The sequence below is a fragment of the Hippoglossus stenolepis genome, chromosome 1 (genome assembly GCF_022539355.2).
Source record: "Hippoglossus stenolepis isolate QCI-W04-F060 chromosome 1, HSTE1.2, whole genome shotgun sequence".
NCBI classification, from domain to species: Eukaryota; Metazoa; Chordata; class Actinopteri; order Pleuronectiformes; family Pleuronectidae; genus Hippoglossus; species Hippoglossus stenolepis.
In genome coordinates, this window is record NC_061483.1 from 16478960 (window position 1) to 16491336 (window position 12377).

The following is a 12377-nucleotide window of genomic DNA, read 5'->3' on the forward strand; positions in this document are numbered from 1 at the left end:
AAGCAGTGTATGAATGTGTGCAACTTGTACTTTAAAGTACTTCATACCGTAAAGTGGTCAAAAAGACTGGAAAAGCACTATGTAAATAGTAAATGGTCTGTATTTATGTAGCACTTCTCTATTCTTGATGACCACTCAAAGCTCTTTACAGTTTTTCCATTCATCCATCCACACACAGTCATATAGAGTGTCTATGTGCAGCACTTATACATCACTCACACACTGCCAGCAGTGCCATTGCCCAAGGACACTTTGGCATGCTGACTCCAGGAGCCTGGGATTGAACCATCAACCTGGACAACCCGCTCTATCTCCTGATCCACAGCTGGCCTCTGTCTTTTGTTTCAAAGAGGCCAGTTATACATACTATTTTATTACATTTTACATGATCTTCTTTGGTGTGTCCCCCTTTTCCTGCTTCAAGCTGCAGCACCTCCCTCTTTTAAACACAGGAGGGCGTGGCATGAGACTATAATAGATTCAAGGACATGACTGCAGCCAGGTCCACAATGGCGTTGGCAGCTGCCCACACGCATACACGGCTCTGCAGTCACACACGCACTCGTTTCAGGTTTGAATTATAAACTGTGCAAGTTTGCTAGAGGCTCAAAAATTTAGGGAAAGTACCTGTGATGAACATGCAACAGATCATATTTAATATTCACAACTTCGGCAGATAGAAACTGAATAAAGACTAAAGATTGGTTTGGGTGATTGTGAATTTAAAGGGCTGACAGAGTGTTTGGTTATCATCACAAATGCCTTTATTTACCATTGTTTTAACAAAAATATAGGTTACATTAAAAAGGAGACTAAAGAAGAATAATACAGTTATGGTGAAACATTCACTTCAAAATATGAATCTCATAGTACAGTTTAAAACAGAAAGTGCTGCATAGAATTGACAGAAAACAATAAACACTGACTAGAAAGCAAACCCAGAAAGAAACCTCAGTGTCATACAGTGGTTATGAAACAGACAGAGGTGATTTCAACAGTGAGAGAAAAGAGCAGTAAAATATGACAAAGGATGGAGAACATCTTGGTTAGTAGCTATTCACAGGAGAAGCTTTCAGTACACACACCCTCTTTTCCTTTTCCCCACTCAAAGTGCATTACACCTGCTCTGACTGAGTCTGCTCAGCATCAGCTACAATCATTAGTCGCTCGGGACAAACGGTTTCAAACGCCACATTGCATTTCCCCTTTTTGTCCAGATGTGTCCCTCAGTTCACATGCTCTGCAATAACCTCATTTCTTCAGAATCACTTAGCACCTTCCTCCTCTTTCACACGTCTCTATGGTAAACTCATAATTTAGTAAGGCAGTGTACACTTGTAGTCGTGCACAGGTGGTTTCCAATAGCTCGTTGCATTCAGATACACTGCTCACGTTTCGATTGCACATTTCAGGGAAGATTCTGCAACATCTTTTAGTTTATATAAAACATTTTGAGAGAAAATGTCACTGTGCATGGTGATTCCCATCCTAGATTTGATCCATAAGTGTGCTTTTAGGATTTCAATTTAATTTAGGCTCATACTCTATCCTCCAGCTTCACAGCATCGTCAGGTAAACTTTTCATCGCTCACGTCTCTCGAGTCCACTTTTAAAAATGCTTCAGAATACACGCAACAAAGAACAGTTAATAGGAAGACATTCAATATGACACATTAACACATTTACAGACATATCTATAGATCAGTGAGCTCTGATACAAACGGTGATGTATACGTAGTTTGAACCAGAAACTGAACCAGAAGCCCTTTGTTTCCTCGCGGGTCAGGATGCAACAGTAACAACAGCAGGGAGGGCGACAGCAGGATAAACCTGAGCAACTGATATGACAATTTTCACACTTTTAACCAGAGTAACATGTTATGGAAAATGTAGAGAGAATCATAGTCAGACAGCCGAAAAGAATAATGATGATCATATGTTAAAATCGAAGAATCAAAGCCTCCATCAGTAGCAGATGATTGGTATTGTTGCATCCTGCCCACATCAGTAGTCTCAGCCTGAGTAATTAATGCTTTCTGGTTTCACACTGCATGGATGCTTAAACATAGTTAATAAAGACCAAAGCAGACAATATGTAAATACCCACTGATTTTACAACGTAACACACAGTAAGCTCTGCTACAGCCAGACCTTTTTTATTATTATTTAATCCAGCTCTGTGCATGGTGAAGCTAAACTGCAAATATCAACTGACAGCAGTCCATTTCTCATCTCAGCAAAACTAGTCTAACAGCATCAGGGAGCCTGCAGCGCCACAACGACTCAAATCATGTCAGAGTTTCAGATAAACTTTTCTGATGGATTCTCAGTGGAACTTCTCCAAAAACTAAGTGGTTACAGGAATGGTCTTTTATCCACATCCCCATTAATAGGAGAGCCTCCCTCTGATGCCGTGTTGATGTAAACAAAGGCCAAAGTGATGTTCAGATTACAGTGAAAGGACAGGAATTAAAAGCCTCCTGCTCTGCTTACTGGACTGGAGTCTCAACTCTCTGCACACGAAAGAATACTGATATAATACAACTAAAGAAAAAAAAAAAAAGTTGAATAACCGCCACCAACTAAACTCCTACGACAAGCTCATCTTTACGAACCCAGCCCAGCATGATTTGGATCAGGTTTGGAAGACAACTGTGGAACATCCATCAAGGCATGTGGCATGGAAATGAATTGATCAGACAATAGTTGGCAATTTAATGATGGAAATATGAGCCAGTGAGCCGGATCAACCCGTTTTGTGCTAATGTGTGAGCAGCACTGTTCCTGCACCTGGTGACTAGCGTGCACCTGTAGTGCAGGGGAAGCTGGTTAAAGTCATTTAACAGCTACTGTGTCTACAGACAACACTGCTCTGACAAAACGTGGAACACAGTGTAACTGAGAACATAACAAATGAATGTCATATTTAAAATGTACAGTAATGCCTTTCTGTTTGAATGTATATGTTAGAAAATCATTACTGAGAAAAAAACATCTGTCTCATAATGATCAACCTGAAGAAGAAGAAAAGAAGTCCACAATAATCTGAGGTAAATTTGACCTTGGAAGGCTACTGAAGAGTAAGAACCACGCTGAAGGGGTTCATTCAGAAAAAAGTTCAGGACAGGAATGTTGAAGCCCATTTTAATTAACACAGCCTGTAGGAATTGATGGAATATGCATGATGCAGTTATAATTTGGGGAATTGTTTATCCAGAGAAAACTTTTTTTTGTGAATTTGTTGTCTTTGGACTTTTTGAAAATATGGAAAATTTCTTATAAATGCAGGGAAAGATATAGAACTGCCGTTGAACAGGTGCATTTACGGTAGATGGATAAAAGGCAGGTTTGTGGTCTGGTGACCCTGGATTGGAAGCCAACAGGTTATATGGGCACTAACTATTTCCCTCGTCTTACAGGCCTTATTTTAAACGTTTAATGGCGATCAATGCATTTCCTCGATTCAAGACATCACTGGATAACATTTAATGCACAACTTCCCACAGCATGGCTTAAAATAAGGCATTTTTAAAAAGGCATGAAAGTGGGAAATTATACATTAAATCGGAATAATACGCACATAACTGTCAAAACTCTCCTGTTTCCATTTTGCAAACATGCAAAACAAAACGAGAATTCTGGTACCCCCGTGCCATCAGATAAATATACAGCATCTCCTGAAACGAACAGTGATGCGCCAAGCCGGCATTGCCCGGCACGTTTTCCGTGGCACGTGTTCCAACATTACATAACACGAGCATGCCCTCCCGAAGGGCACCATGCGGTACAGATCCCTGACATCAGGGCAAATGTTCTAACATCCAAACACTGGCCACCTACCAAAGGCTTACCCATCTTAACCCTCGGCTTGTCACCACAGCACTGCAAAGATTTCAAATGTTGTGTTCAATTCTTGTCCTTGTGTATGAAAGTAGCGGACAATGGCAGGGGGAGATCATTTTGAACAGGCTACAGTCATAATTAAGGTGGCCGGAGAGGTTTTACGCGCAGGTTTACGCACGCAGTGTGCCACCGCAGCTCAGATAAAGTGAATCCATCCATTCTCCCATTCCCGCGGCGGGGACATCTTGAACCGGTGACGCCGCACTTTGTAATTGTTGCCATTATTATTGTCCCAGAACACGTGCCCGCCGACACAGTATCTAATCGCGAACTGCAGCGTGCCTCCGGTGTCGAGGTAGGTGGGCGTGACGATTTTGAAACGAAATTTATCGGTGTCCCCTTCGCTTGATTCGGGGACATAGGACGCCAAGCTGTCCATGAACGTGATCCAGTTGTTGAGAGAATAGCGCAAAGAGACGCTCTTTTCGAAAGCCAGATTTAACACTCGCACAAAGCCGGAGAGGCTGAACTCATCCGCCTCGACGGTCTCCAGCAGGACTCTCACCTCCCTCACTTTCTGCTGGAAGCCGGGCAGTGTGCCCGGGTTGGTGAACTGCAGCTCCATGAACACTGACTGCGCAGGAGCGCGAGGGAACTTTGTGTCCAAATGGCTCAGCTGCAGGGGTTCTTTGTGTAGTTTGGCCAGAATGCGCTCCGGCACCTGTGGTTCATCTGCATCATCGAAATGCTTCACTGAAATCAGCTCCAGACCCAGAGAGTCGGCGAAGCGGACTTTCTTCTGACTGGTGGGACTCCGGCTGCGGGAGATCTCCAACTTCGCTCTCTCGGTGGGCGTGGGAAGCGACTTGCATCTCCGCCGCAGGTTGGGACTTTGCTGGGGCTTCAGGAAGATCTCTCTGCCCCGGGGTCTCTCGTCCACCACCGGGCTCTCGATGGGCTCGCAGGTGCCGTTCATCATGTCATAATCCTCCCCATCGTCCAGCCGCGGGTTGGCCGCCGCCAGGCTCCCGAACAGCCCGGCTATGCAGCTGTAGTTCCTCGGGAGGCAGTTCTTCGGGGGCAGCATGACCGGGGCAGGACGAGCGCAGTCCGCTTCCATAAAACGCAGCAGTCCCCGCACTGCAGAGCCGAAGTGGTCGTGATGTGGGGGGGGAAAGACCGGCGGGTGGAGAGATGGAGCCGTCAGGTGTCAGTGTCCCCCTCTCGGATAGGTGCTCCGGCTGCGTCACCCGCTGACACTCTGCGGCTCTGGACCAATAAACCAAGGTGGTGCTGTGCGTCAGCAAAGTGCCAGTTCCCCCTGCGGATCGGTCACTTCACATATCGAGAGAGAGGGACGTATATCTCGCTGTCTGACGAGGCAATTCAAGACTAACGTGAAAACCTCTCTCTCCCTCTCTGCGCAGCAACCATCGCTGGATCAAGTGTTGGTCTCACGCAGCCTCCTCCCCCCCCGCAGAGCTGCACATGTGTGCTGATCAGTTTGACGTCTGCCGGAGCTCTACGTGCAGAACTGAACGTTCCTCCGGTTAACTTCCCCCATACGTCACACTGTCACGTCACAATGACCCAACAGCTCCGCGGAAAAGAAACAACGACTTTTACTATTGAATTTATTTTAATGTTACTTTTTAATGTGAGGAAATCCGGGTTGTTGCATAACACAGATGTGAGAAACTGACAGTAGTTAAGCACGTTAAGTCATGCTGCGTTCACGTGGTGTGGGAATAATCGAAAGAATGCATGTGAACGCCCCCTCCAGTCTCAACAACTAGGAATGTCCCCCCCAAAAATATGGTTCACGAGTCGCCGAGTTGCTGAAGTCATCACGTACGAACCTATTAGTATAATTAACAATCAGCTCTAAATGGTAGCTTTTAATGTGAACTTTTGTCACATGATTGGCAGCTGAGACTGATCAATGGTTGGCTGAGTGTGTGTATGGATGGGACCTTCCTCCATCCATCTATCACTTCTGCAAAGAGTCTGGCTCCAAATGCGCAAGACACTCTGCGACACATTTTGTCCATGTTACATTTCCCACATTCCAACTTCAAAGTACATGAACCATAGGCTTTAGAAAAGGTTTTTTAAAAATACAGTTCCTTCCACAATCCAGAGATGAATCCAAAATACCTTGGATACGAATGCAGCCATCTTGCACATTTGGAGCCAGAGTCTGTGCTGTAGGGACCAGGGGACGGAGCCACATAGCAAATGTTCTGTCCATACACATGCGAACAAACAAACTAGAAAAATGAACACTTGAACAAACAGCAGGGTGATTAGATCTACTAAAATGACAGGACACATGTTACCTTTGATATCACAAGTGACAAAGTCACAGTATTTATAGTTGAACAACAGGTGGACATTGAAGGATGGACAGCACATCTCCACTTCCTTCCACTATCCAGGGATGAATCTAAAATACGTTGCATATGAATGCCGCCATCTTGCGCATTTGGAGCCAGAGTCTGTGCAGAAGTGAGTGACGGATGAAGGAAGGTCCCATCAATACATGCACTCAACCAGTCATTAATCAGGCTCAGCTGTCAATCATTAGGTTTCACAAAAAATGTTCAGCATCAAGTAACTAAAATGAGCAGGTGGACGCATATAATTTTCAAACATGACCTGTTGGTAAAATTCACCACAAAACTCTCTTGACATCTTCATCGGTGTCTTCTACGTGTGGGGGAATGCCTTTTCCCCGGGAGATATTTATTTTTACCTAAGGGGATCCCCTGCTGTGTTCACAAATCGACTTCTCCTGTATTGGACATTTTACCATGAGGCCAAGCAGAGAGCGCCTCACTGGGTCATTTGTGTTCACACATGCACCTCCTCTGGAGAAAATCCAGAGTTCAGTGCATGTCTGAAAGCAGCTTTAGTGTGATAAGGTTTATCTAAAAAGGACAGAGACAATCTTTGAGAAAAATTTATTAGAGGTGTAACATACATTTGTCCCATCCATTAACATAGAGGTGGGATTTATGACCTGCCCTGCAGCCAGCCACCAGATGGCGATCGTAACGCTTTAGCTTGACTTTTGGGGAGTAGTCACGTCGAACATCTTTTTTAACAGTCTATAGCAGGGGTCTTCAACGTTTTTCAGGCCAAGGACCCCCAAACTGATGGAGAGATGGAGCAGGGAACCCCTACTATATATGTGTGTGCATTGCTGACTGAAAGATACCGTCTTCTACCTCCATTTATCCGTTCGCTACAATATGTTGGATTCATGTTAATGTGTATTTAAAGACATTTAAATTTGTGGGAAACAAATTTCGCGATCCCCCTGCAGTACCTCCACGGACCCCCTGTTGAAGACCTCTGGTCTATAGTATGAGCACACCAACTTCACAACTCGGGAAATGGGACCTTCCGAGGAGCATGTGAACGCAACATCAGCCCCTCCCCCCTTTTGTTCACGTCACGCTTTTCCTCTACGGGTCGTCATGACGACGGCGTTGTGAAGGCATCCAGCGCCTCTCTGCCTGTGTCGAGCAGAGAAAAACCCACCAGGACAAGCTGCAGGATTTCCTCAATGACTGCTGCTTCCTGAAGAAAGAATAGCGATACACACACATGCGAAATGCATCATGGGATAGAGCCTGCCTCCTCCTGGTGAGTGACGTCTTTGACAAACTGCTGTAACCTCACTTTTCAAACTTTCCTACATTCTAAAGCACCAAACAATGCACACTCCACACGTTATTTTGGTTTGTCTAGATCTCACCGTGAAGTAAACTGACACAAACCAGGAGAGTAATGGCGACATGTGAAGAAGCAGATCTCACAGTGTGTGGATCAGATGAGGAGCCTTCACCCCAGGAGGATGAGGAGGAGGAGCAGCTTTACCGGACACCAGAGGGGAGAAGAAGTAAAAGACCTGCTGACATCCTGTTGGATCTCAGTGAGGAGGCCGACCTGAAAGAACTGGAGCCATATCAGTATCATCTGTACTCTGGTGTGGAAGAAGCTGTAAGTGAATATTTGTTTTTCTGGGTCATAGCTCAATTACCTGTATTGCTTATACTGAGGGCTGAGCAATATCTTTTATATTGTAATTGTGGTTTGGCAACACGTGTGAATGTCATGACAACAAAGGTTTTTGAAATGTAAACATTTAAATTGATATATTCTTAGTGCAAAACCTTCGCCTGCTTTTACTGGATGCACTTCATGTTACATGAACATCAATTGTAATATTATATCTATTGTAATATTATATCTATATTGGTATATAAGTAATATGTTGTTAGTCAAGAAATCTATTTACAAAATATTTTATACTCATTTCTGGTGAATTATATTCCCAGTTTTTGATATAACTCATCTGTAGTATTTTTTCTGATATCAAATCTATACAATCTCACAAAATGATAAAACACTTCTGGTATATTTTCAGTTAACACACATCCAAGCTGTTTAACAATATATATTGATGTTAAAACAGGTCTGTGGTTGGGACAGAGTTGCTCCACTGAGCTGCATTCTTCTGACTCAGAAGAAAGACAGGAAATGGACAACAGAACCAAAGGAGGCTGACAAACCAACCATCTCTGCAGATCCGACACCTGTTACAGCAGAAAGCTCAGCCAGCATCGCAGAGCAGCGCTGTGAGTCGCGTCCAGGACTTTGTAACCAACAGGGAGAATCTTGCATTAACAATGCTGTGGCAGCTCTGCAGCTAGATATCACAGAATGGCCTTTCGTCAATGCCATGCAGAAAACTACATCACATCACTTCCCAGAAACGACAGAGGAAGGATGGACTCTTGGAGCGACTTTGCGGCCTCATCATCTGTCCACAAAATGCACCGTGTCAGAGAAAAGACATATTAAGCCTCAGAAACACAGCCACAGGCCCAACAGCACCGTGGTTCCCATCAAGACCTACACATTCTTACCACCAATCAAGCCGCCACATCTGAATCCCAAAGTTGACGGCCAGACCTGCAGTGGCAGGAAGGCTTCAGGGGGCGTGAACTTGCAGGAAAGAGGTTTCATGTTGGATAAGAGAAGCGGGAGGAGAGGAAGAAGAGAGGAGCCTGTTGCAAACGCTGGGCTTCCCAATCACCCTGCAGCCCTGACCTCCACACACCAGACATGTCACCATAACGCACCCTTGTCTTATGCAGGTAGTGTTTCTATTCCCAAAGGGTATCAGCTGTCCGTGTCCTCCAAACCTGACACAGAGCAATACGGGCGCTACATGATGGGTGAGAGCCTCACACGGATCCTCCAGGGCAGCACTGCAGCAGGTGCCCAAACCCACCTGCACCCCAGCTGCCTGTTTTCTTAAGGAACAAGCTTGTGTCTGCTGTCACGCTGTGTGAGGCCTGTGCAATAAAACCTCTAATTTCATGTGATGATGATGGTACCACAACCTTTAATATCTCAGGTTCTACAAAGTCTTCACTGCATCGTATAATGTTGCCATCACCGTAGATGGAAGAAATTGCAGTAATTGCAGAGATAATTTGTTTTTCATCCGCAGTCCAATATAAACCTTCAGAGCATACTCACCATAACAATAGAAGTCCATTGATGAGCTCTTTATGTCATCTGGGACTTTATTTTCCTCTGACCAGTTCCCACAAGTGCTTCTTCAGCTGTTCAAGTTGCCTAGCAACCATTGCCTCTCACAATCTGCTTTTCAAACTCCAATGAATTTAGTATTGGTATTGCACATGTAGCCTCCGTCGGTACATGCAAACTGTGTCCAAACTCCTGCATCTGTTCAGTTGATCAGTCAGTGATTCCTGGTGGTTGTGGCACCGTGTACAAGGGTTATCAGAGCAGTATTATACCGAGATCCCTAAATCAACTGTGTCACATTGATCTCCAAAAACCTTTTACTACTTACATTGTGACAAGCCGATTACTTTATTATACTACCTCTTTTGTATTGAGCTGCCTTGTGAATTAAAAGAAACCTACAGATAAAGTGAATAGAAGTCTGGTTCTATCGGGTTTTGGATCTAGTGAATTTAAATAAACTAGAATGGCACAACAGTCCTCTTAAATTCAAAGCTGCACCAAATTTTACACTGATACATATCATTCCCCTAAATGTACCTATGTTTTTCATCAACATCCCTGTTCGGAAAACTGAAAATATTGAAAAAACGCCCCGTCTTTAATGTTAAAGACAGTGAAAAATAATTCCTGCATCAGCACCAATATTTAATAGGTTCTTTGCTGACCTATACCACATCCTTCCACCATGTTTCATGATAATCTGTCCAGTAGTTTGTGTCATCTTGCTTACAATAAACAAACCAACAAGCAAACACATAGGGGGAAATAAAACCTCTTTGACGGAGGCAATAAAGAAGTATAAGAAAGGGTTGACAAACTCAAATCTCATTCAATCTCTCAGTTTGTAAGTTTCACACAGGAGAACAAATTGCACACTGAAGATAACTTCAACCTGTGCATTTTATTCCCCTGAGCAAAGCTGCAGTCTCGTTGATTTGGATACATGAACTCTCAGAAGAATGTGTTCTAATCCACCACACTGTTTGTGTTTTTACTATTTCAACACGTGTTCAATATTAAAAATGTGTCAAAAAAATAAAAAATAAAAATTGTCAACTGAGTAACACGTGTTAAATTATTGACCAATCAAGTTATGGACTGTTGCTGATGTCATCATCCAAATCTAAACTTGCTCCAAAGTCAAGGGACCTTCCTTTGGATTGTGACACCGGAGTGAAGAGGAGAGGAAATTAAACAGCGAAAGGTAAGAAACCTAAAGCTAAAGTTTCCTCAGTGATGGCGTTACACTTCCAGTGTCTTATGTTAAAAGGTTTCTGGCTGAGACTGAGATTTGACTTTAATTCCAGGTGTCTGCATCTTCTACTGGGAACTAACAGTGGCTAGCAGCAAGCGAATGCTAACTAATGCTAGCTTGAAACAGAAGAGGTGGATGCTGGTGGATTCTTCATGTCGATGTGACAAAAGAGTGATTGGGAGTTATATTGTAATGGTGTAAAACATCTCTACTGTAATATACGTTAATTTAAATAGGTTGTGCAAATGCTGAGTAGTCAGGCAAACTGGGAAAAATGGCAGGAAAAATAAGCTAGCTAAAAAATCTAGCTAGATTATCCTGACAATGAGTCAGCAGGGCCATTTTGTTCATTGTTCTGCTGTGGCTAATAAGTGTACAGTCTCAACAGATGAGGGAAGTGAGAAAACTCATTTGTTAGTTACTTCCACTATTATCAATGTATTTGATTCATAATGTTATTATAACATTTAAATCAAGTTTTACTGTCTTTTGATTGCAGTCTGAGGGATTATATCACATGCAGGGTCACAGTCGCTTACCAAAGGTGTGTGTGTGTGTGTGTGTGTGTGTGTCTGAGAGCAGATTTAGGTGAAGAATTAAGTACAATTAAAATGGTGATTTTAGAAGTAATCTATAAGAATAGGTAACACATTATTTTAACTATTTTCCAGAGAAAACAACTAACCAACACACTTTGTTCTTTTACAGTTTTACAGATTTAATGGAGTGGGACTCTGAAGACACCCCTGCTTTGTAGACCTGTCATACTTGGTAAGTATATTGTATCTTAAGTGCTGGTCTAGAGCCTAGTAAATACCCTCTTTATACTTAAGTGATGCATTTAACAATTTCCATTTCAATTTTAAACCAGATATATATATATATATAATAAAAACCTATTATATGAAAACACAAATGAGATAAACTGAGATATACTGACACTGTGCAAGCCCTATGTGATATAGTTGTGTTTTCTCAGACAGGAACAAGCAGCCTCCCAGAATGACCTCCTTTGATGGTGGTCTTGTGTCTAGGAGATCCCAGTAAAGCTCAGTACATTATCATGGCTGAGAACAACAACGTTGCCATCCTGCTCCAGTATGAATGTTTAACATGTAAATTGTTTGTACAGTTTCATTTTCAACTAATTATTAAAATCTAACTAGAGAATTGCAGATGAGTTGTTACTGTATTTACTATATTTTGTGCCTGTAAAGGGTTTGTGTACACTTGTCATTTTTGTCAAACAGACCTATAATCCAGTTTACATTGGGTTATCAATATTGCTGTCCATGTCATCGTCAGTTAACTGAAATCATATAAATACTGAAGACATGAGAATAAAACTTGGTTAAAAAGTAGTAGGTCAGAAGATGTTTGTTGTGTACAGCTTGGCTTGTCATTTGTCTCGTATATGCACTGATGCTATTAGACCATAGAAGTTTATAACTCATAAAAAATATTTTGAAGTTGAAGGAGTGCAAGTCTATTTCAAATTTTGTACACCAAATAATGTTAGTGTATTTAACTAAGAGTGACAGGTGCCTATAAACAGTTTGGCATCAAAGGCAGCTGCCTCTAAACTGGAATCAAAGCCAGCTGCCTCTACACATCAGTGGCAGTTTCTTTTGCCACCGAAAGAGCTGCTGCTGCCACGATTTGAGCTTGCCCTCACTGCACAAACCAGGCGAGTAATGGCGACATGTGA

The 12377-nt window shown here is 42.9% G+C and overlaps 2 protein-coding genes across 2 annotated transcripts; one reads left to right on the plus strand and one right to left on the minus strand.

The window, feature by feature from the left end:
* Positions 1–741: 741 nt before the first annotated feature.
* On the minus strand, positions 742–5389 carry LOC118112301 (protein phosphatase 1 regulatory subunit 3E). Its single transcript, XM_035161495.2, has one exon. It carries the CDS (start codon positions 4961–4963, stop codon positions 4040–4042), a length of 924 nt encoding a protein of 307 aa, XP_035017386.1. The 5' UTR covers positions 4964–5389; the 3' UTR covers positions 742–4039.
* A 1734-nt stretch (positions 5390–7123) lies between these two features.
* LOC118105111 lies at positions 7124–10474 on the plus strand. The gene is made up of 3 exons (XM_035152571.2): positions 7124–7494; positions 7600–7851; positions 8327–10474. The coding sequence occupies exons 2-3, from the start codon at positions 7639–7641 to the stop codon at positions 9173–9175; spliced, it is 1062 nt and encodes a 353-aa protein (XP_035008462.2). The 5' UTR covers positions 7124–7494; positions 7600–7638; the 3' UTR covers positions 9176–10474.
* Positions 10475–12377: the final 1903 nt, after the last annotated feature.